This window comes from Cnephaeus nilssonii (assembly GCF_951640355.1).
Source record: "Cnephaeus nilssonii genome assembly, chromosome: 8".
Classification (NCBI taxonomy): Eukaryota; Metazoa; Chordata; class Mammalia; order Chiroptera; family Vespertilionidae; genus Cnephaeus; species Cnephaeus nilssonii.
In genome coordinates, this window is record NC_137079.1 from 10,018,052 (window position 1) to 10,044,377 (window position 26,326).

Consider the following 26,326-nt stretch of genomic DNA (forward strand, 5'->3'; position numbering starts at 1 on the left):
TTATATGTTTTCTCCTAAAAGGAAGGGAAGAGGAGGCAGGCTGCCTCAGCTCTTGGGGGACCTCCTGAGCAGCTCAGCTGAGAACCCCAAATGAGCTGTCTGATTCTTTTCTAAAAATTAATATATTAAATATGCCACAAACTGTACATCAGTTGTGCCACTGATTATTGTTTATCATATTCGTTCCTCCCCAAAAACAGAATAGTGAAGAAAAAATGGCCCAAATTTTTTTCAGTAATCTCATTACAATAATTATAAATACTAGCTTAATGCCTATAAAATACAAAGCCCCAATTTCTTAGTTGTTTCAACTAAGAATAGAAAAATAGAAAAGACCTTTTTATTCTGAATAAACCAAAACAATTTCTCTGTGTTTTGTTTTGTGTTTTTGTTTTTTTTTAAGCGTTCAAGCAATGTGGGTCTCAGGGTACAATGAGATTAATAAAAAAAGAATAGTTTTCCTTTTCAATACTAAACCCAATAAAATCTTCTCTTTAGTCAGAAAAAATTTACCTGTACTTGCCCTACATTTGCCCAAACTATCCTTTCTATTTTAGATATCATGACCTCTCATTTCTCTTATAGATAGGGAAAAACACACAATAAAATGCCTACTACCAGGAAAAATTAGCATAAACTTTAAAATAAATATAAAAGATATGAGAGGTTGGAAGTTAAAAGTGTTTTAAAACTTTGAGATATTGGGCCCCTGAATACATATTGTTAATTTTCATGGCACACTAGTACAATATAACATGCTTTGAATTAGGTATCAAAAAACTACAGGGACTAATCAAATGTATGGAAAATAAAGGAGGCAATACAACTGGTAATCATTCTAATTTTTAAAATAAATGATTAAAGTAAGCAAAGCGGGGGAAGCAGGAGACAGTAACTACAGCTTCCATGTAGCACGCGACCGTCGCTCTGTCCGGACCTTCCCCAACCAGCTTTAATAAAGTAAAAATGTTCTCAGAACGAGGCTGCTCACTGCCATTTACAAAGGTCACAGCTGAAGTCCTGAGGTCTGCACAGTAGGTGGGCAGAGGGCACCACAGGCAGGAGGGACAATGGCAGAAACTACCCCAGGGACCGTGTTTTCCTGGGCAGACTTTCAAGCTGTCTCTTCCAACAGGTGTCCATTTTGCTCATTTTTAACATCTGTGTGAGTCGACTGGCAAGTAAGTACTAAGCAGCAGCCACACATTCAGTATCACGTTTGGCTCTCTGGTGGCTACAAATGAATATGGGGTAGCCAGGACTGCATCCCCAACAGGCAAGGCCAGCACCCACACTGAAAATAAAGGCAGAGCAGACCCGCAAGGTAGGCAGGGAGGCTGGGCATCGCTACCCAGAGCCCCATTCTAAAAATACCGATGGCTTTATAGGCCAAAAGCGAACGCTCGATGTTTGCTACGGTTATCACTCCACATCCACCCGCTTGGAGCTGTAGGTCACGAGCTCAGAGATGCTCCACAGCATCGTGATGCCTTTATTTAGGGGCTGTTCTAAGTCTGCCTCTGACCACAGCCTGTCGAGGGCTCTCTGGCAGCTGTGGCCATCTGAGCAGCTATTGTTGTCACCCTGGTGCCGGCAGGATTAGGCCTGGAGCCAAACACGGAATTCTATTCACAGACGGTCCAGTCTGTACGGGAGCCCAGGTCTCATGGAGTTCAAACTCTCCGAGGCCCCGAGAAAGCGCTAATCAAACAGATCAAGTCACACAGGTAGTGGCTGATCGGGAATTGACACCCAGAAATCTCCAGACTTCTCTTCTGGTTTTAATTCTATCTGAGTAGCTGTTTCTTGTTGGAAACTGGTGGCATGAAAACCATGACAAACATAAGATCAAAAGCCAAACGTGCTTTATTGGAAGTTGCCTTCATCGTTCCTGTGTCAGCTATAGCAGAGATAGAGAGGGGAAGAAACTCAGCCCACTTTCAAGGTTAACCCCATGTTGACAAGAAAAGGTGAACTGCATACAGGCACTTAAATGTGAACATCTTAAAATACTGGACTTTAAAAATAGTTTTAGCAAGTGATATTCAGCAACATGTTTTAAAAAATAGAATACCACTTGAATCCTAAGGGTTCAACATCAACCGATTTTAAGAGAAAAGCCTATCATCATTTCACATGTGTAGAGAAAAGGCACTGAATAAAATCTGACTTCCTTCAGACTTCTAGGGTAACACACTTCACTATAAAATTAAAAATAAGCAGGTTAGGTAAGACAAATCTATTGATTCTTCCTTATAATAGTTGCATATCTTTGGAAAAAGACTACAAACAGGTAAACTTTTTTTTTTTTTTTTTAATGAATTCCTGCCATTGTGAGTGACCGGCCTCCGTTTCCTTCCGCTGCGGCTATCAAATGTCACCGGAAACCCTTGGAAGTTGTTTGCAGCTGTAGCTGTTTCCTATTGCACTTTGTCCAGCCTCTGTTCCAGCCACAATAAAATGCCACTTACTTTGATGGGGGAAAAAAATAGTAATAGTGTGATCCTGGACTAGAACAAAGATGAGTATACCTATTAGCTACGATAGCATTTTATGGCTTTACCATGCTTTCCAATGTAGGTTTTGTTATTGTTATTATGCAGGTACTAGATAGAGGCCTAGTGCATGGATTCGTGCACCAGTGGGGTCCCTTGGCCTGGCCTGCACCCTCTCACAATCTGGGACCCCTCAGGGATGTCAGAGAGCCTGTTTCGGCCCGATCCCCATAGGCCAGGTCGAGGGACCCCACCAGTGCACGAATCTATGCACTGGGCCTCTAGTATGCATATAAGATCTTTGGTTAATCTCTTCCTGCCCTCCCCCCTCCACTTCCCTCTGAGATTCATCAGCCTGTTCCATGTTTCCATGCCTGTGGTTTCCGTTCCCATATTGAGCATCTGCCCTTTGGTGGTCAGTGCTCATCATAGCTACCGGATAGATGGCTGGTGGGACGGTCGGCTGGTCGCTTAGTCTTTTATATATATAGATGGCGAAGCCAACAGGTCAGAAGGCAACTGTCACTGAAAAGACACTTGGTTACCCACAATCCCCAAGAGGGACATGCAAAGCAATACCATCAGGCATGCCTGCCCACACCACCAGGGCCACAGGAGGCTGTGCCAAGGCCGGGCAGGAGCCTTTACTGTGGTTTCCACAGCACTGGCCAGTTTGAGGATCTCCGTGGGCCTGGAGCTCAGGGGTCCGGCCCTGGGGTGGTAAGGGCAGGGGATACTGGCTGGATAAAGGGTGGTCCCAAGGATGGGGTCTGGACTGGCCAGCGGGCACATGAAAGGTGAGTCGTTTGCTGCCTCTGAGAACCATCGAGCCCTGAGAGGAGCAGCCTCTGACAGTGAGAATCCAGACACCAGAGCATCAAGAATACAGAGAATGAAACAGAGCTAATATATTAAAGAAGAAAACTGACTGGGGAACTGAACGGGAACAAACATTTTCATGGGTATCTTCTTGTACCTTTCTGATTTTGTACTATGTGAATGCATTACGTATTTATAGCAAGTGATATAATTTATGAAGTACAGTTACACACAAACACACCCTCAAACACGCAACTACTTTCTGGTCTTGGTAAGCCCACTATACTGAGAAGGAGTGGCATTTTGAGGAAGGAGGACCAGCCAGAACTGGAGGACCAGGGTTCTAGGCTTTAGATACAACACAGTGACACAATTTTCCAGATGAAACTGTACAGTGATCTCTATTTCCACAAACTATAAACTCTAGAAACATACCCAGGATGTTGTTAAGTTTAGGTTTAAAATAAATCTAGAAATTCAATTTTAATTCCTTAAAAACATAAAAATATCTTGATTAAGAAGATTCCTACTGTTTATTAAATGAGGGTTTAACAGTATACACATATTTGTGGCAGCTCTAAAATTAAATAAGCATTTTTTTTTTTTTTTTCAGATAAAAAGCAAGAGTTGACCCTCCACTTCTAGCCAGGGGATCAGATTCACCCTCCAACATGAAGCAAACAAAAAACAAGACAAAATCATGGTTTCTGGGACACCAGACAGTCAAAGAAAGATGGCGAATCCTGAGAGATGGGAAACTGTTAGGTCCCCCCCCCCCCCCCCGCCCCGCCCCGCCCCAGCAAGGACGATGGGCCAGGAACAGGAACTCCCCAGGGCAGAAAGGCCCAGACAGCAAAGGGCAAACCTGGGAAAACAAGAACCTCACCCTCAGGGTAACCTCTCCGCCCCTAGCATGTCACTGATCAGGTGGTTTAGACCCCGTCCTTTTCCCCCTAAAGATAACATCTAGGCCTCAGCTGTATTTCAGCTCCAGGCCCAGGAAAGCAGCAAAACCAGACAAGTGACACCGTGGCTGCCTCAGGACCAGCTACATTGACTAGTCACACACACACACACACACACACACACACACACAGCCCACCCTGACACAACCAATCAGTGGAGACCAGGACCCTGAAAGAGCACCCTTGGAAAGCTGATGAATATTCTATTGAGGCCCTCTCCTGAGACCTCCCCTAAGATTTCCACCTGCAGGAAAGAGGTAAATATGCTCAGGACAAGGGATCCCGTGCGCGCTCTCCCTCCAAGGATCATGCCTGTGCCATTCCCCCACAGGCACGTATCCCCCACTCACTAAGGGACCCCATGAGACTTGCAACCAGGGGAGCAATGGGCAGCGACAGCTCATTCCAGGCCAACCCCCCGAACCTGCCTCCAAGGCCCCCTTTTCTCTGTGTAGCCCTTCTCCTTGGATATCCATCTCCCACCCCCTTTTCCTTAAATAAATTCAATTTCCTTTCATCACCGTCTGAGATGAGATGGCTCTTCAGCCTGCCCGCGCGCCACGACTTTAACTTTCAGAAACAAGGGGGTGAGGCCTACTGCTCTGAGACAGTTTCCACGGTTACTACTCCGAGGTGAACTCCAAGAGAAATGGACATTTATGTCCACACAGAGACTTATTCCCAAATGTTCCCAGTAGCTTTAATTGTAATAGCCAAAAAGTGGCCACAACACAAATGTCCATCAGCCGGTCACTGCACAAGCCAACTGCAGAACATCCACACGGGCACACACAGCAATGAAAGCGTGCTCGCTATGACGTGCACGGGTGGCGAAGTAAACATGCCTAGTGCCAGAAGCTTCACCATGATCCAAGCAGTGCATGTCCATTTACCTAAAATTGTAGAACATGCAGACCACTACACAGGGACGGAAGGCAGAGCAGGGGTGGCCTGGGGCCAGGGGCCGGAGAGAAGGGGAAACTTTGGGGAGTGCTGAGTATGTTCACTGCTCAGTCGTGGTGATGGTTTCACAGTTTGATAGCTCCGCCAAAACTTACCAAATCGTAGGCTTTCCATACGCGCAATTTACTGCGTGTCAGTTAGACGTCAATGAAACTTTCGAAGAATTAAAAAGCAATACTTGCTTTGTGTCCTAAGCATGGAAAATACCAAACATACAGATAAGGGAATAAAACGCTGGTCTTTTCCAAAGTTTATCTGCCCATTGTAAGTGGCGCATCACGCCTCCGAAGTTCAAATGGAAAACATGGACTAAGAAGCCACCTGCGAGGGTCACTCCAGTTTCCCGAGGCCGCTGGTGGACAAGGAAAGCCCTGCAGCACACTGGTCCCCATTGTTCGGGACGCCCCTCCTCGGCTGTCCTTGACATACCACGACCAGGCTGTGACGCGTGGGTCAGCAGGGGCTGGGGCGGTGGAGGTTCAGACAATCTAACATTCTACACCCTTATCTGTCTCCCACCCTCAGCAACTGCACAATTTGTATTAAAAGAAGCAAGTTTCACCCTAACTGATATTGGACAGAATCAGACAAGGTTATAAAAAATTCTTATAAAAAATTCTGGTGTCAACAACATTTTGTGTGTGTTTCAAGAAAGGGAAATGGATCCGAGTCTCTCTTTTGCCTGTACACCCTGGAAAAACACCACCACAAAAACACACCCCATCACTCTGCTTATAAACAATATAATAAGAACCATCTGAGATGCAGAAAGACGGTTCCTGGCACCACAATCGAGCACCGAAACTTTGGCTGGAAGATAAAAAAATGTTCATTCAAACTTGTCGTTTGGAACCCAAGACTCCGATGATCAAATCCAGCCCTGGGACGGTTTTCTGGTTTCGTTTTTAAATATTTTGCCATCGCATGACACAGGGAGGAAGGGTGCCGTGGAGGTCTTCTCCTCTCCAAAACGACTGAGCGAGCCACTGCATTTATGTTTACACAACATGTTCCAAGGGATCGCTCGGAGACACTCAAAAATAGGTCACTGTTTATAAACACCACATAAACAGTGCCCTTCTACCCTTACTCTGGTAGCTAAGGTTTTCCATCAAGTGTAACTCGCTTAACGTTATCTCTTGGCCACTAACTCACCTCTCCTTCCAACTCCTCCCGCCCCCCGTGCAACGCACAGCCCCACTTCCTCCGCAGGTGTGTATCAGAACTGTCACACATTATCGGTCCTCCCCATCCCCCCGTTTTTCTCTGCTCTTTCACTCTCATCGACGACCACCTTTCAAAGCATCTCTCAATGCGCTGCATACAGGGATGAAGCTCACATACACTTGCCGCATCAACACATGATCTCAATGGCCATGAATCTAGGCTTCCCTCTCGCCCGCCGGACACTCCCCAGGGTCCTAAATTCGCCTTCCGCCCTAAGGAGCAAGTTACACGCATCGTACTTCGTCAGCGTTGTTTATCCAAAGGCGATGCACACATATGTTCTCTTCTGTTTAGTAATAAAGTCACATATGCAAGTTGAGAGAGGCAGTGGCATCTTCCCCATACCCGGGTCCGAGTGCGCCGCCCTCTGCACCCAGGGGCCTTATGGGCCGGGCGTGCAAAAACCATCGCGAGTCACGCAACGCCAGGGCCGGGGAGCCCGTTTCCCCAGGGTCCCAGAGAGAAAGCCTCGCTGTCGCCCAGACCTCTTGATTTCCAGCCCAGTAATTTTCTCACTCAGCCAGTAATTATTAAACAACATGATTCAGGTTCTCCAGGTGGTGTTCTGGGTCAGTAAATCATGGGAACCTTCTCGGCCAGACTGTCTTTCATCAGCTCTCCCAATCTGGCCTCCCTGTTAAAAAGACGTCTGCCTGGAAAGACTGGAGGAAGAAGGATTCTTTGAAGCATTGCACTTTTGGACCCCGATGATCATGTGCCAATTTTCTGCTGGGTTGAGGGAAGAGAGCCATCTAGACACAGGCCTTGGGAAGCTACATTTACTATACTCCGTAACAATGCCCGTGTTAAAATGTGGTTATTTCTTTTTAAATATATATATATTTTTATAGATTTCAGAGAGAAAGGAAGTGGGACAGAGAGAAACATCAATGATGAGAGAGAATCATTGATCGGTTGCCTCCTGCATGCCCCACACTGGTGATCGAGCCCATAACCTTGGGCATGTGCCCTGACCGGGAATCGAACTGTGACCTCCTGGCTCATAGGTCGACGCTCAACCACTGAGCCACACCGGCCAGGCAAAATACGATTATTTCTGGATCTTAAAAATCATCAGGTGATTGGCAGAACTATCAGACTTCTTCACTAACTATACAGTCTATGATATACTTCACGACAAACATGCCTATGTGCTAACTGTAGTTATTCCCCATTGTTACCTGCCCCAACCCACAGGAAAATAAACCCTCTCTGTAATCCTTATGAATTTTCTTCTGCTGTCCCGGCAGCAGGACGCACGTGCTTCCTGCCCAGGGTTGGGAGCTGGCCGTCGGGGGGAGGGGGGCGCGGTGTTCTCCCTGATGCGAAGGAAGAGGTCTCTGCAAACATCTCTTCCCAAGTGGTGTCAGGACAGAGGGATGTAACAGGGAGGGCAATGCCACACTGATCCCATCTGCACAAGACATAACAGTATCGCAGCGCTATCATTGCTTCAGAGGCCCCAGGGATAACCACGGTTTCAAGCTCCCCTCCCCACCATGGCTCTGACAGAGAATTTCCTTACGTTTCTTTCTCCTCAAATATACATTATGTCCACACCTATATTTGCTCAGACATTCAGAAGGCCATTGTTGGCTTTCTTGCCTGTCTCTTCAACAGAGAAGTTAACCTAATCTTAAAGACAACATAAAGAAAAACGAAATCATCTTAAAGTCTAAATCATCAAACAATTTTTTAAAAGGAGTGCTTATGTTTGTTAGTTTTTGAATTACCACCTGGCGGCTTTGACTTGTAAATTTCTCTGTTTCTCAAGGCCTGTCCCCCCTGGCCCCCCGCCCTGCTTGCTTTCAGGCAAATAGTTTCTTGACTCTGAAATCCTCCTTCAAAATCTGTATACATTTCTAATCTGGCTTCTTTTACATTTGGCAGTACCCTAATTTTTTAGCTTAGTTTTCTTTCAGTTGATTTCACAGAAAGAAGGCTGGATGGGTGGTTACTACTTGTGCAGTAAAGAGTGTGCAACTGCACTGCTTACACGAGCCTTTTATTAACCGTTTAGAGACGCTGTGTCAGGTCTTCCTGTTCCTGTATGACCTCTCAATTCCAGCCCTTTTTCATAGGCTGGGGGTCCTGCCCCTGCCCCTAATGCTTCCCAGAGAAAAAACTCAGATCCCGTGTCTGCCCCGTATAATTAAGTTCTTACATGGCTCAACCATCAACCCATCGCTGGTTTCCTGTGACTCCAAACCCCCCTCCAAGGCTCCAGCAGAGGAGCACAGCAGGATCTGGCCAAACACGTGGAGCATTCATTACCAAGGATCTCACAGCAAAAGCAAACCCTGTATGCGCCAAACCCATCCTGAACCTGTGTTTACCTTTACCTATCAAGAAAGCGGTTTCTATGAATGTCCGATTGGAATATGCTAACAAGAGGTTTAAAACTAACATTTTAACATGCCTTTTAAAAGACAAAATATTACATACACACACACAGATCGTGTGTGTGTGTATCTTTCTACAGACATTTGAGTACACAAATATTGAATTCAGGTTTTTTTCCACCTTAAGAACTGTTTCCTCAACCCAAGTGCCCATCAGTAGATGAGTGGGTGAAAAGCTGTGGGACATTTACACCACGGAATACTACTCTGCTGTAAAAAGGAAGAACATTTTACCCTGTGTGACAGCATGGAAGGACCTAAGTGAAATAAGCCCATCAGAGAAAGACAAGAACCATAAGGTTTCACTCATGTGTGGAATTTAATGAACAAACTGAACTAACAAGCAATAGAGACAGACTCAGAGAGAGCAGGCAGACAGCTCTGAGGGCGGTGGGAGGGGGTGGTGTTGGGGGCAGGAGGTGGAGGGATTGAGCAAAAAAGAAAAAAAGTGGGGAGAGAACTCATGGACAGGGACAACAGTGTGGTGATGGTGGTGGTGGGGGGGCTGGAGGTGGAAGACAGCATAGAGGGGATAAATGGTGACGGAAAAAAATAAAAATTAAATAAAATTACAATGGAGTTAAAAAGAATTGCTTCCTTTTAAATTCAACAAAGAAAATTATGAAATAAAAATGGTGCAAATATGGGATACAAAAGATCGCTAAGGAAGCTGGGAATGCCTCTTTAATTTTGATTATCGTATATTATTTCCTTGACGTATATCAACCAGACACCCAGTAACTGAATAGGCCAGCTCCCCTTGAATAGAAAAGACCTAATAAGCAAAAACGTGATAGAGGAATGCAGATTACAGCAAATCTCCTTCTTCAGAATTCATAATTAGATTCCACAGAAAGGTACTGAATCACCAAAACATCTTGGCTCAAAGGCCAGGTGATCTATTTGATAAGAAGCTTTATTTTCCTACAAATAAATTGTCTTCTCAATGCCATATGGCGGTTTTTGTTTCAATTCTAATTAAGAAACCGAAGATTTCCACATGTGAAATTTTCAGTGCATAAACAATAGCCAACTTTCCACTGCACAAATGAAGCTAGGGTGAACCGCTCTCTCTTTTTTTTTTGCAAAATAATGAAAAAAAGAAAGCAAGGACTAAGAAAAAAATAGATGTATTGTCCAATGTAAAGAAATAAAGGTTAGAAGTTTGTAAGAATTTTGGAAGAGGATTTCGGAGTCAAGATGCCTTCTGCTTAGAAGCAAGGGCTCAGACATTGAGAGGAGAAACAGAAAACCTGAGGTTTCCGTTCAAGAAAGTAACTGCTCCCAATTTGAAAACATTGAGTCCTGATCCCTACTGCTCTATGGGAAAACTCCAAACAACATAACAACAACAACAAAAGAAAACGACTGTGAATTGTGAAATAAACTCTAGATATTCTTCATAAAAAGTAGTTAAGACTCCAGCTGGTTTGGCTCAGTGGATAGAGCGTCAGCCTGCGGACTGAAGGGTTTTGGGTTCAATTCCGATCAAGGGCACATGCCCGGGTAGGGAGCGTGCAGGAGGCAGCCAATCAATGATTCTCTCATCATTAATGTTTCTCTCTCTCTCTCTTCTTCTCCCTTCCTCTCTGAAATCAATCCTATATAATAAAAGGGTAATATGCAAATAGACCAAATGGCAGAACAACTGAACAACCAATCAAAGCAGAATATACTAATGATATGCTAAGGCTGCTCAACCACTCACTATGACGTGCACTGACCACCAGGGGGCAGATAGTCAGCTGGTCGACCAGTCACTATGATGTGCACTGACCACCAGGGGCAGATGCTCTGACCAGTAGGTTAGCTTGCTGCTGGGGTCCGGCCAATCGGGACTGAGCAAGATGGGCCAGACACGCCCTGGAGCTCTCCCACAGTCCCATCCTGGCCCGATAGTGCACTGGTGGGGTCCCTCAGCCTGGCCTGCATACTCTCGCAATCCGGGAACCCTCGAGGGATCTTAGCGAGCCGGTTTCAGCCCGATCCCGCAGGCCACTTCCCTGGGGAGGGCGCCAGATGCAGGGCTCATGGCTGGTGAGCACTGCTGCGGCAGCGTGAGCCTCTCCCGATCGGGACTGATTGGGCACGAGCCCGCAGCAGGCACAGTGAGGCCGAGATGAGCGGGAGCGGCAGATAGGAGCTGCAGGTAGCACTGGACTGCGGTTTCGGCCGATCCCTGCAGGCCACCCAGAGGGACCCCACCTGTGCACAAATTCATGCACCAGGCCTCTAGTAAAAATATATTTTATTAAAAAAAAAAAAGTAGTCAAGAAAACTGGAATACTTAACAGCCACAGAGTTTGCAGTAAGTTTAAGAGATATCACTAATTTAGGAGCTATTACTGAAACAATATTTGCTTTTAACCTGCAAATGAAATACTACTAATGTGCAAAATCATAAAATAGCTTTACAAAAGCAAATTCAAAGGAAAAACATATTTGGATTAAATTTTCATCTGGCAGTAGACTTGTGAACAATTCAAAAGGAAAACAACTTATTAAAAACTAAAGAAAATTGGAGCATTCGTTCTTAAATGCTCCCCTATTGGGAGAGTATAAACAAGAACATATCATACGATAGTTTTAAGGCATACCTGTCTTAGGATGTATGGAGAAGAACCCTTGTGGATTTCCACTTGTGATCCTGTACGTCAGCTTGTCATTAGAGCTAGAATCTGGATCGGATGCCTCAATGTGGACCACGGATACATCCTTGGGAGAATTTTCCATGATTTCTGGATAATAAACTGGCTCTGAAGTCTGGGGTGCGTTGTCATTGACATCCTCCACCTCGATGTAGACCTCTATGAATGAGGAAAGGGGCACCACACCCTGATCGGTGGCGTAGACCGTCAGCCAGTAATGGGAGGTCGACTCGCGGTCCAGGCGATCTGACGTCTCTATGACACCTGGGGAGAAAGAAGGAGACCATGAGGAGGCGTGTCAACAATCACAAAAACTGCCCCTTTGAGAAAGTGCCAACCTAAATGACAACTCTGATTGGTGGAGGGCTTATGGGTCACCGCTGTGAGATCTGGAGCAAGTTAGCTCAGTTCTATGCCTGAGTTTCCTTTTCTAAAAAGTGGAGATAATGACAGTACGTTCTTCCCAAGTTGATTAAATGAACTCCTACACATGTAATGATTAGAATGGGACTTGGTACATAACACCGGCTGTTAAAGTATTTGTCATCATTGGTATTAGGTGGCAGGTACTATGAGAAGCACTTTGCAAATATTATCTCATTTACATTTCAAAACAACCCAATGAGATGGTTGGGTACGACAAGATTATCTAATGGCCCCATAATCTGCTTTCCCAAGGATGGCATTTATGGTTGGTTAAGATGAGTGGACTTTTCTAGACTTAATCCGGGAACCAGAGACAAGACCAGAGACATGGCCCAGATCTGAGCGCCACAGTCTAGCGCCCCTGCTCCCCACGCTGCACTCGTGTGACCCCCGCTGCAGTGAAGGGGAAGAGGCTGGAGCAACACTCCTCCGCACGTCTTAGTCTGATCGGCACGCCCTGCTTAGTGGCTAAGAACCAGGGGATAGATAGCCTTTCAAAGTCCAGAACAAGGAACTGCTCAGGTCTCTTATGTGCTGAAACCTTCTTTTCACCACCTTAAGCACGTGGCGAGACAACCAGTGTGCCAGAAATATGCTTTCTCCCACGTACACCCTAAGTTCCAAAAGGGCAGAGGCCACATGGTTCTCAAATATCTGTGTACCCAGCACCGTGCCCAAAGCCCAATAATTACTCCTTAAATGGGTGAACAAAAATGAATAGATATCTGGAACTGGTACAGAAAAGTCCTCACTTAAGACCCAAACGAGGACACATATCTCATTTAAGTCAACTGGTAAGAGATGGAGTTATATAATTACAAAGAAGAGGGTTAGTGTATCATTTCAGCCCCACCACTGAAATTAGTCAAAATCTCACTTGATCCCAGGATTAACCTCTTCTCAGGGTGATGAACAGTGAAAACATCCATTTCTCTTAGGCTAACCCCGTGCGTGGTGTAATCATGTCCTCGGGCTTGCCAAAAATACATCACTGAATTTTTTTCATGTGCATTAACCATTCCAAACGAGTTCTGCTTTTAGGGTTCAACACCATGGTCCAGGTTGGATTTTGAAAACTCTACAACTCTTGAGTCATGAAATTTCCCATTTTAACGCAATTCTGTTTTGAAGGTTTGCTAAGAATTAAGGAAGCGATAATAATTATAATGCTTCTGAATAGCAATAAACATTCATTTTTTTGATCATCTATTTCACATTTGGTAACTTTGCTATTTGTAAGTTGTAAACCTTTTTGGTAGTGTTAGATATTATCTCACATGCAAAATAAGTGAGATTTTCCCCCCTACTGACTACTTCAAATGTGCATGTACTTAAATTTATCAATGGATCGAGAATGACACTCATAGAAATATGGGACAGAGCCTCAGAACTCTTCAATCAAATCCAGCTGCCTGGTCTCTCCATGCAGCAGAGACAACTGTCAGATAAACTCAAGCTCGCTTTCCTTTTCCTCTGGTCCCAACATAGTCTATGCACTCTACTCCCTAAACTAGTAAAATAGTATGTGTGTTTTGTTTTTAAATATTTTTATTGATTTCAGAGAGGAAGGGAGAGGGAGAGGGAGAGAAACATCAATGATGAGAGAGAACCATTGATAGGCTGCTTCTTGCACGCCCCCCACTAGGGATTGAGTCACTGCGGCCAGGCTAAAATAGTATGCTTTCGCTTGAAACAGAGTGCCCTTAGTAAACAAGAGAAAATACTCTTCTCCAGTTTCGGTTTTTCATCACTCCCATCAGCTGATACAAGGCAGCCAGGGAATCCCAGAACGTTCTTTCTGCTGGGATTACGTATTAACACACAGACGCACATATGCTTCTCTAGTGTCCTGCCTTTCATTACAATGTAACCTAATTCACTGGCCAGGTGAAGGATTACTAGAAAATCTGAAGAGGACAGGTACACGGTGCTTGCCTTCGCCCCTCTCCGGTTCTAATCCTCAAGCAGTTCATGCTGCTATCATCCACTTCTGTAAATCGTGTCCCTCCAACTGCGATTTGTAGGCATTTAATGACAACAATAATTATGGGAGCACATTCATTCAGTTTACTATATGCCAAGCACTACGAGAACTGTCTGCCAGGCATTATCTCATTTAATCCTTACACCCAACCTGCCTACATATTATTATCCCTAAATCATGGATGCAAAACTTGGATTAAGAGAGGAGGGCCCAGCCGGCGTGGCTCAGTGGTTGAGCGTCGACCTATGAACCAGGAGGTCAGTTTGATGCCCTGTCAGGGCACATGCCCAGGTTGCGGGCTCGATCCCCAGTAGTGTGCATGCAGGAGGCAGCCAATCAATAAGTCTCTCTCATCACTGATGTTTCTATCTGCTTCTCCCTCTCCCTTCCTGTCTGGTCAATAAAAATATATTTTTTTAAAAAGAGAGAGAGAGGAGGAACTTTCCCAGGGTCACAGTAAATGCAGACTGGCGTTCAGACACCACGGATCCCTGACTGCAGTGCCAGCAAATTCCACGTCAGTCCTGCTGTTCCTATGACCCAAGTGCAGTATGCAAGATTTATGTGAAAAGCCAAGTTGAACCTCATATTTCATTCATTTTTTAACATGTCAGTATTCAGAAGTAGTGTACTCAGTGTTCGTTCATATATATAGTAATAGCTTTTCCTAGTGTCGGGGTAGGAAAGAAAAAATAGAAAAGGATAGTATGAGGCTTAAATCACAGGCAAGTCAGCTATTTATTTTCCATCAAATTCCACTCTGTGCCTGGTGTGCGAGTGTCCAGACTGCCCTGTGCAATTACGGGATGCCTTCTGCGGCCTCTGCATGACCTCCCAGACACGTTAGGGGGACGTCTCCAAATTCCGGGTAATCCCTGGATATTAATGAAGGTTAAATGTGAGACAGCACAGTGGCTCTACACAAGTAAGGACGAAAACTAAAATTGCATTAATTAGCCATTTAAATATTAAATATGCACAGTGAGATGCTCAGAGGTTCACGTTTCATTAATTCATAGACTATATGTTTCATCATAGCATGTGGTGATTTTAAGATAGTTATGTTGTGATGTATTTTAATTACTGCATCCTTGTAAAAGAACAAAATTATTTAATACAGCTTCTAGGTAACAATACAGTGAATTTTGACCATCAAAGGGGAATGTGGGCATATTGAATAGTCTCTTCTAAACAAAATGCTCAAATTCATGTTAATACAAGTGTATTCACTGTATTTATAGTCATTTAATAATAGAAATGTTTATTGTATGCCAAGGACCTCACTACGTGCTTTACATGCACTAAGTCATTTAACAGACATAAAAACTGTGTGATTTTCATCCCAGTCTTACAAATAAGGAGGCAGAAGTTCACATAATGTAATCAACTTGCCCAAGCGTTGGAGCTGAAGATGCAAAGTCAAGATCAACAGCGACTTGGTAGCACTAGGATCTGAGCCAGTTCGATTCCAGAACTCAGGCTCTTCCCCAGGATGCTAGGCAGCGATTTCCAACTTTTATTTTTATTTTTTATCTCACAGCACATATAAACTACTAAAATTCTGCTGCCCACAAAAAAAAATGTATTATATTATTTTCTGATCTGACAAAAAAAATAGGTATAATTTTGATCCCTTCACACTGAAGGGCTACTGTTGTGTTGGCTGTTGCCATGTTTTTATTTGATAAATAAGGGAAGAGAGGTCAGTACCCCTGACTAAACAGTCAGGTACTGCATGGTTTCAAAATTCTTGTGGCACGCCCGTTGAAAATGGCTGGGCTTGGCTGGACTGTCATCATTAGCCACAGCATCACTGTCACACACCCACAGCACCAAGGATGCGGGGACCACGGGGGCAGGGGGGCTACTGCCATGATGAGAGGCGACAAGGAGGTTTCCACTGCTGAAATAAGGGTCCTTCCCACACTCAAAGGAGAGGAGAGCCAAGGACTCTGTGTGGCCCCGGAGGTTCAGGGTCTGGCGCCTAACCATGACTCTAACTGTAGATTCTAATTCTAGGCACGATGATAACGGCATAAAGTGGGGGGGTGGTGGGGGGAGGACATGCATATGCAAGGTGACTTGGTGTTCTGCTTTTCAATCCCTTTGTTCAGTCACAAGGTACACCCCCCAGGACCCCAGGCACAGAGCTCCCCTCTGGAATCCAGCAGCAGGCGAGTGCGGGCAAGGCAGGAGACAGGCCGGATAGCCTGCGAAGGAAGACTGGAGCCCTCGCCTGAGTATCTCAAAGGCAACACTTGTAGACTGGCAACCCCTTGGAAATCCTCCGGGCCACGCTCTCGTTTTGGAAGAAAGTTGAAACGATTCGCCCAACTTCAGGAAGCGAAACACCGAGACTGCAGATCCCAGAGCCAGGCACCTCCTTAATCAGGGGCTTATCAGAATCCCAATCATCCTGCACAGGGCCCCGGGTGCTGAGACAACCAGTAAACCAACTGTCTGGATGACTCACCAGAGGCCGTGTTCATTCTTTCGGTCACTCCCAGTCCTTATTCCTACACTTCTGTCCCCGGCCCTTCCTAAACCACAACTAGCATCTATGGGTGGGTTTCTCCTGTAACTTCAGCAGTCACCTTAATTCCTAAAAGGGAAACAACTTTCCAAAAATTGTATTGTGAAGGCTTCTAATCAGTACCTTTCCTAGGAATACAGGAAAACAACAACAGCTGCACTCCGGGCCACCACTAAAAGTGAACCCATCAACCCACTGGGTTCATTCTCAAAACTCCACCTCACTCCGACTTCACTCAATCCAGGATCACCTGGCATCCAACTTGCAGTAACTACTTTCTTGCACCCTGGGTTATAAATTCACTTTTCCTGAAATAATCCTCTAAGGAACCAACAAAAACTTTACATATTTAAGCTCTAGTTTTAAACATACTTCTCTTCAACACATACTCAGAATAATACTGCATCTTATTCGTCATATATATGCACCATATACAAACTCTGCAGTCTCTTTGTAGTGTTATATTGTATATTCTGAGCACAGAAGACAAGTCCACACAAGCTTGCTAGACGCACTCCCCCAGCCATGGTATAAAGAATCTTGTATTTACTTTAAGGAAACATTACAGAGGTAAATACCTAGCTTTCCAAACTCAAGAACACAATGAAGACATTCTCAGGAAAAGTTGTTAATAAGACGAAACAATGGAAAGAAGCTCAAATTTGGAGCTATTAAGTAAAAATGTTTATCATTCCAAACATACCCTCTGGGGTTCCAAAGCCACCACCAGATGTCACTATGGAAACTGATTTTAAATGTGAATACAGTGGAAAAAACAGACAGAAGGAAGAAAAAAACACACACAATGTAATTGTTCAAAGAGCTTGGCCAATGGAGCTGAAAATCCAGATCAGGACAAAATTTCTTTCTAAAAGGATTCATTCATGTTCCTATATCTAATTAAACAGGGGTTGATGTTGTCTTCCGACAGCCTGATTATTCAAAGGTCACAGGGGACAACACCAGGTGCTCCAGTAAGGGGTCCAAAAGTAAATAAAGGTTTCAACAAATAACTGATTTCTACCACCCAGCACTGATGGCTAAGGCTGCCGTTAACTCAAATTTGTCCTTCAACAGGAAAAGCCAGCATCCCTCCGCCTGACACGGGTGGAGCAAGATCCTTTCAACGTAGTCATTTCTAAGACAAAAATAAAGTTATATGTAGCCACTTCTCTGCCAAAAACAACTTAACTGACTCAAATTTCCATGGCCACAGAACACCTTTCTTCCTGGAATTTTCCTATTTTCTTTGTTTAACAGGCTTTGGCCCCCTATCAAGTCCTAGTGCCAAAGCTTTCAACAAAATGTTACTATTTCTTCAGCGACTCCAACTCCAAAATACTTATAATCACCAACTGCCTGGCAACTTAAATTTGCTATAAACCCTACCACCTTTCTGATAGTCCATGCTACATATGGTTTGTTTGGGGTGTGTGTGTGTGTGTGTGTGTGTGTGTGTGTGTGTGTGTGTGTTTTCCCTCCGCCTCCCCCACCCCACACACACACTTTTCTGGAACCAAGCTTAAGGCAACGATCGTTGGCCAATCACAAGATAAACTTACAAATAAAATATAATTTTTTAATGGTATTTCTCTGTAGGCAACAAGGAACTGACTACTCTGCTCTCCAATTCTACAGTCTCACCATAAACAGAATAACTCTTGGAAATAAGTGCTTCCCAAGTACAAAAGCACAGCCCTGGCAGGTGTGGCTCGATGATTAGAGCGTCGGCCCAAGCACCGAAGGGTCTCAAGTTGGATTCTCAGTCAAGGATATATGTACCTGAGTTGCAGTACCTGGGGTCCAGGTTTAATCCCCAGCCCTGGTCAGGGTACATGCAGGAGGCAATCAATCGATGTGTCTCTCTCACGTCAATGTTTCTCTCTCTCATTCTCATTCCCCACCCCTTATCTCTCCCCACCAGACCCCTCTCTTCCACTCTGTCTGAAAATCAATGGGAAAATTGTCCTCTGGTGAGGATTAACAAAAAAACAAAAACAAAAAGAAGAAAAAGAACAAAGGTATCTTCTACATACTAGAGATGGAATACCAAGGTTTTTGCAATTAATCCATAAATAGATACTCAATTTTTTCCTGATAATTACAGAAAAAAAATCATTAATATTGTTATATTCCATATTAATCTACTATAAGACATTCTTTCTTCCTTGAAATTAAATTTAAAATGTCGACTCTAAGCTTCCTGCTGAAATGCAAGCCCTATGAGGGCATGGGCTTGCTGTCTGTCTAGCTCAGCGACTGGTCCAGAGTGTTGCTTATTAAGCACGTGTGGGAAAAGGATGTACATCAAAACACAAGTATGAGACAGGCTCACCCTTTAATTCCTTAGGAAACACAAGTATAGTAAAACGTAATATAAATGTATAACATGTATATTCAATGCTCCTGCCTGTTTCTGCCATTAGTTGGCAAAATTGTGTTCCTACTGCCGACTAATGAAGAACAAGTGAGACAAGAGTCTGTGTTAAGTCGAAGGCCTTTCAGATTCTAAAATGGCCATCCAGGCCACTTAGAATATGACAGAGAAATGCTTTCAGCACTCAAATTAAAACTTTATACTTCCTTTCACCTCAATTATACAAGACATTCTTATTTCCTTTACTGGCTGGTAATCATAAAAACATATGGAAAATACAGTCATGTTTAACAGTTTATGTTGCAGAGAAAAATTCTCTGCAAAAAAAAAAAATCCTAGCACTTCCAAAAATAGAAAGATACAATTATTTTTTTTAATGCCTGAGGTATAAATAATTAATTTTTTAAGTGCTTGAGCCCACAAATGTAAGGTGAATGTCCTATGCTTTTAATAATTTTAAAATAGATCAAAATACGTAAAATAAAGCCAACTAAGAAGCAACCCTCAAAGGCCAAGCAACAGCCCGGCAGGTAGAGCCCAGTTCAACAGACACCTCTCTGCCCTCTCGCTGCTAAAAACCCAGTGAACTGGGTTGTAAAATCCTCTCTCCAGTGTCACCAAAGACACGGCACTGATTACTACCAAGAGCCAACCTTTCAAAACCGAGGACCTGCCCTGATGTCCATCTTGGGAAACATCTGAGATGGGGAACAGAGCAAGCTCAGGGAAATGATGGCGAGGAGACACTACCAAACAGCAAATACACACATGGAGCTCCGGTGTGCCAGCCACTATTCTGAGCACCTCTCACACGTTAACGCACTGAGTCTTTACAGCAACCCTAAGGAGTGCTACGATCACCCTGGTTTACAAGTAAGAGAGCAGTTGGACAACTTGCCCAAAGTCGCACAGTTTGTTAGTAGGGGGCCTGGGATTCAACCCACGGAGACCGGCTCCATCCAGACATCCTGCTGACACCTGGGGTCTCTGGCTGCGTCTTCTCACTGGTGAGAAACAGGACAGCAACTGGACACAAGCTGCAGTTTCGGGAGAAAAAGTCCTGGCTTCCATGGAATGCAAAGTGGAGTCACCAGATGGGAGAAACTGGTTTTGCTGTTTCCCCGACATTGGGGGATCTGGGTAAAGTGAGGCTGCAGGACCCTGTTGCTCTGTGCCATTGGGACACTCAGCATTCCACGGTGTCTACACAAAAGGAGGACCGGCTTCATGTATAGCGGTAACTCAGACACCGCTTCAAAGTAAGATGTGTACATTCATGACATGGAAGAATGTCAGTGATACACAAATTGAGTGAAAAATGTAAATCTTTATGGAAGTGTGTAAAGTATGGCCATGGTCCTGTTTAGTTCCATTTCAAAATTTAAAAGCTACTCAAACACACACAGAGTAAAAAAAAAAGTCTAGAACGAATAAGGTGATGAAGGGACAATAAAGAAAATCAACCTAATAAACTAATGTTTTTAAGCTGTGGATTTCTGTAACAATAAGTTTTAAGCCATATTTAAAATGGATATAATAAAAAGCCGAGTAAAACGTACCATCAAGTCCCTCAGAAGTGTTGTTAGTATAACCTTTGTGTTTTATTTCCCCTTTGTATCTCAGACATAGTTCCATTTCAAGTTTGTATTTATTTCGTGTAATCTGAGTAAACATTTAAATGTACATTCTGACAGCTTCAACAATTTACTATTCCAAAAGTATTTATATGTGAAAAGACTTACAAAGTTTTGGGTCTAGGAAATTCTATCATTGTAATGCCCAGAATTAGGTCATAAGTTAATCATTAAAAGGAAAGTTTGTTTGTAATAGCAACTGTCAATCTTTTTATTCATTATTCAGATTGACTGTTTAAATCATTTTAATTAAAATGTAGGTCTGTTGGCTCTTTCCATTAAAATTGTTGCAATAACTTTAAAATTAGCTGAGGAGGCTCTTTTACTTACCAACTTACTAGAACTTAACATTAATTAAGTTCATAATCAGATTTTAAGCATCAGGTTTCAAGTACAGGGATTTCTTTAGCTTTGCAAAAAGTCATTCCCCCGGCCAGCTCTGCTAAACCACGTGTGCATGCTTGGTCGAGAAGTGATTCCAAGTTCTGATTTCCATGTTAGAATAATTAATATTGTTAATGAGGGCTTTCGTGGATACGTTCTCTTAAAGAGGATCATCCTTGGGTATCACAAGTATCATTGGAACACGTATTAATTGGACAAAACTACATACATAAGATGGCCTTTGGCGACATTAAAATTCAAAGGAAACATTTCAGATGCCAGTGGCAATGTTCCTAGTAGTTTGTTTTATATTTTAGAAACCAGTGTTCATTACTCTTCCTGCCTTGGACTTACTGGACACACACTCAGCACATGTTGCAGATCTGCCATACTATTTAATCCTCACCATCAGTCTGTAAACTCGGTGGTCTTTCCCTGTTTTCCATATGTGAATGGAGAGGTCTACAGCTGAAAAGTCACTGGTTTAAGTCAGTTACTCATCATTATAACAGTAATAAATTAATCAGCAAATCCATTACTGCATTCCCTGACCAATTAGCCACCTCGATGCTTTATATTTAGTAACTCGTTTAAGACTCAAAAGTTAAGTAAGTTGCCTTGTTATCCAACTAGTTATAGAGAAGCAAGATGCAAAGCCTGGCTGACTGGCTCCTCAGTCACTCTCATAACCACCAGGGTGCTCTGCTTTTCCCATTCCCATGGGCTGGGGTGGCAGAGTGTAACACAACAGCCATGTCTGACTCTCAAACACGGTTCTTTCCTTGTAAGCCCATAAATAAACCCATCACTGTTAATGGGGGGAAAAATAAAACACTTCAACAAAGGTTTACCATCACTGGCCCATGGCGGGAGGGAAGACATAACAAAGTATAAACCCAACTGACTGCGGGCCAAACAGATCCCCGAACAGAGTTCAAGAATCCAGGTGACCAAGTCCATTTAGAATAAAAAAGGAAAAAAGGTAGACAGAAAAACAGAATCTAACTCTGTTTTATATTCAGGAGGTTGCTGCATTTATCACACCATCTCGTTAATGTAAAAATGCAGACTAAATTTATGTTCAATGAAACACAGGTCGTCTACAGCATGACATAATACCGGAATCATGGCGAGACCCTCATAATTGAGCGGTGACTGCGTTACTGTTATTAGCTTTAAAGTACGGAGGGTGGCTGGGTGGTAGGGCCAGAGACCTAAATCACAAGCCAGTCGTCCGAGGTCTGTGCCAGGTAAAAACGAACGTCTTCGGAAATATCCCTCCTAAGAAAGAAATCTGGGGCCTTCTTAATCTAGTCCCCAATACCTAAGTAACAGACTTTTAAAAAGCGGGACCCTCTACTGTCCTCTTCATCAGAAAGGATCTAGGGCTGTGGCCGTGGCCTGGATCTTGCTAGAAATTCATCTGGAACCTGTTTCACTCATTCAACAGTCACAGGATTCCTACTATCTTCCTGCCAACATGGCACAAGGTGTAAAGAATCCAGGAAGAGTCGGTCAGGAAAAGATAGTGAAGTGAAGGGTAATTTATCCCCTGGAGCAGCAGGGGGAGAAGGAAGAGAAACCATACGGGTTCCAAAGGGCAGCTTTATACTTGAACAACCAGCCACGTTTATAATGACCCCCCTGTATTCTATCTCTTACACAAAGGTCAAACCAACCCTTCTTAGGTGGTCAAGTCCAGGCCTGGGTTTTATGATGTAACATGTAATTATATCATTTTTTAAAATAAATTATAATTCTATTTTGTGAGAAAAGACAGGGAGAAGGTGTGTATAGACACTAAAAATGGTGGATTACAGGAATGAATTTTTTTTCTTCTTTTGTGTCAATATTTTCTAATTTTTCTACAAGAAATACATACGCATTGCATAAAGATGTTTTTAAAACCCACCTGTATCAAGGATTAATCCAAACTGTATTAACAGAACTTGAGAAATTCCAGAAATGTGAAAGCAACCTTTAAAGGTTAAGAAGTGACTCCAGGTCTCCATAAGCTGGGTAACAACTGCCCGAGACATCAGTATTGCAAAGTATGTCCTAGCACGAAGACAAGGCACTATTCAATTATTAAAATGTCAGTTGAAATGACTAAGCCTCATGCCAAACTCCTTCAAGCGCTGCCTTGCTAAAGAAGGAATGGAATGAGATTCCTCCTGCTACAGCCAAGCATTACACTGGCCATTGTATAAACACGGCTTTTTCCGAGAGACGGCCGTCTGGGAGTTCTAGAATGCACGAGGCCAGTGGAAGGGCAGGTTGCCCTTTTTCTAAGGCTGTTGAGGCTTCTGTGAAACAGATTCTAAATCCAGAACGCTGCGAGGAGTATTTACTTTTCTTAAAATAAAGCCTAAGACCCACATGCAGCCCAGCTATGCGAAAACGAAGGTGTGTTGGACACGAACTGAATACCAGTTAAAGGAAGTAAAATCCCATTTACTTCTTGGTTCCAGTGGTAATGAACCTGTATAAATCCCTTTCCCATCCACTCCCAGGTGGCATTTTTCTTTAACTTTTGATCAAGTGAAAAAAACAAATTGGTTTTTCTATTAAATCCTATTTCAACCACAAAGCAGTTTTTAAATTTTAAAAATCCAAATTAGTTTACAAATTGAAAAGGTATAATTTAGAGACAATTTTCAAGTACTTTCAATATTGAATTTGCTGCCAAACCGGATACCGTAAGAACTCAGAAACTTAAGTTAGGTGAAGCTAACCTAGTTATGAGTTGATTCACTGACTCTAATAACTCAGGATAAACTCCAGGTATACCATGTTTCATATTAACAAACACTCCAAATTAAATCCGACACCTATAAATAAGGACCTAAAAGCATGGCAAGATCTGATTATTGAAACCTTACTAAGATTCTTTGTTAAGGCAAAACATCAATTTGTAAATACATATCATCTCTTAATTTACCTTTCTAAATTCAGATTTTTGTTTTTTAATAAAGAAAGGTATGAGTGACGAACTTAACTGCAGCTGAAGATTACTAATCTGATATATTTTTAAAAATCACAAAAGGCAGCCTGGCTGGTGTGGCTCAGTGGATGAGCTTCGACCCAGGCATGATCCCCAGTAGGGGGCGTGTAGGAAGCTGCATATTGATGTGTCTCTCTCATTGATGTTTCTATCTATTCCTCTCTCTTTCTCCCTTCCTAAAAAATAAATAAATAAATATAAATAAATAAATATAAATATTTTATTTAAAAAATCACAAAGGACAGTGCACACCTACATTTATCATTTATCAGTGGATTCTAAAACTAGAGAGAACAATCAAGACTGAACGAATCTATGAAATCCTGCATACACTCACAAACAGAACAATCCCAGCCAAGATTCCCCAGTGGACCTGTGATGCATACATAGGAATTATATAATCTGCACTATTTTAAGCAATCGGGAAACTTTTCAGGGAGCACCTACTTTGAAACACTGAATTGAGGCTCCTGGAGAAGGATTCTTGCTAATTCATCAGTTTAGAGACTATGGAGACATAATTCTTAACTTGAGATAATAAAAGGCTATATATAAAGAATACATCGGTCCCCTGGCTGGTTTGGCTCAGTGGATAGAGCATCGCCTCCGGACTGAAGGGCCCTACGTTCGATTCTGGTCAAGAGCTTATGCCCGGGTTGTGGGCTCGATCCCCAGTAGGGGGCATGCAAGAGGCAGCTGATCAATGATTCTCTCTCATTATTGGTGTTTCCATCTCTCTCTCCCTCTCCCTTTCTCTCTGAAATAAAAATCTTAAAAAAGAATACATTGGTGGGTCTCAAATTACTGTCACATTAAAAAACTAAAGAACTGAGTTAGGGAAAAATTGAATACACACAATAAATAACTTCTGAGAAAAAGCAACGTGCTTTTACTGATTTTTGTTTAAAGTAGTTAAAACAGCAATATGATGTCACGGGTTTACATCCAAAAGAAAGCCTATGACCTGGGAAGAAAACTGGTTTGGGAAAAGCATCAAAAATGCACAGAGCAGTCAGATGACTAGAACACTTTGCTGCCTCCCTCCTTGTCACCAATGATTACCAGCTAGCACTGAGGTCCCCAAGGAGCCAGGCGGAAAGCCTGAACTGGGACAAAATTCAAAACAGGGCTTCCGGGACATGACAGTCGTAGGGAAAAAAAAGGAGCATCTATCCTAAAAGCGAGAGGGCAGGTTACTCCCTCCCCTGGGATTGTCCTGCACCCCCACCGCTCACCTCGTCATAGACCCAACGCCGCCACGGGACCTGGCCCTGCCTTCTCACCTACCTCGCCTCAGACTCCCACCATTAGGAGCTGGTTTGTATTTGGGGGCCACTACTCCCTCTGATCAAAGGTTGTCCTCACATGTCTGGCTCTCCCCTCCTGGCATTCAAGTCCCAGCACACATGTCCTCCTTAAAGCCCTCCTCTGACCACTCAATGCAGAGAAGGCCACCCCCACCCTGCACACCACCACCGTCACCTCGCCCCGTGTATTTTCTCTGCAGCACGTCCAAGCCAAGAGCAGTATGTGTTTATCTGCTTCTGTACGTGTGTATTAGCTGACTCCTCTCCCCAGAGACAAGCGCCACGCGGACCACACAGTGTGTGGATCTCAGACACTGCGGGACGCTCAGCACCCAGAGCAGGTTCTGGCAGGTAGCAGGCCTGCAGTAAACAGTCATAAGCGAATGAATGAACTCTTCACCGAGGCCTTTTTTTTTTTTTTTTTTTAATCCTCTCAAATCTTGCCGCTGTGAAATTCTCCCAGAGCTTCCCTTTCAAAGTCCTCCTGTGCTTTGGGAAACCAAGCAGTATTTGAGTCACTGATGCACAGACTCGGTACCACATACACACTCCACCCCCTCATCCCCCCGCCAATCTCCCTTTCCCATCACTTCCGCCCAGAGCCCAGGACAGTCCACTAAACTGGTTCTTCTCCATGAGGTCACACACAGACCCCAGGGTCATCACGGCTCACTGTTTGGCTCTTCACTCTCCCGTCTCATCTTCTGGAGTGATTAAGTCCTTTTAGGAATAAGAGATCCCTTTGAAAACAGATAAAATTCCCACAGGGACCCGCAAAATGTTCACAGAAAATTAAAAACAAAAATGACAAGATATTTCACATAAAATGTAATGAAACTGAATTTTCCAGTTGTTTTCAAGAGTTATGGCTTAGAGAGATTGCTATATCATTAATTCCACTGGGCCAACACATTATAGGCGTTATGTAATTCACTTATGCAAAGAATTGAATATGCAAACGAATAGCTTAGATAGAACTACAGGTGTAAGCTGGAACTTGTCATGTTTCTTGTATTTAAGAATGGATTAAGTACATAAGAAATTTTTCTTAACTACCCCACTCCATTAGGTCATTATGAATAATGTGTATTTGATAACAATAAACTGTTATCTTCTTTAAAAAAAAAATCTTTCTTTGCCCTAGATGGTTTGGCTCAA

At 43.4% G+C, this 26,326-nt stretch overlaps 1 protein-coding gene across 1 annotated transcript in view; it reads right to left on the reverse strand.

The window, feature by feature from the left end:
• FAT1 (FAT atypical cadherin 1) overlaps positions 1 to 26,326 on the reverse strand; it is a 114,681-nt gene that overhangs the window by 47,925 nt on the left and 40,430 nt on the right. Inside the window, exon 3 of the mRNA XM_079779363.1 lies at positions 11,469 to 11,783. Coding sequence (XP_079635489.1) covers positions 11,469 to 11,783 — 315 coding nt within the window. The remainder of the gene's footprint in view (positions 1 to 11,468; positions 11,784 to 26,326) is intronic.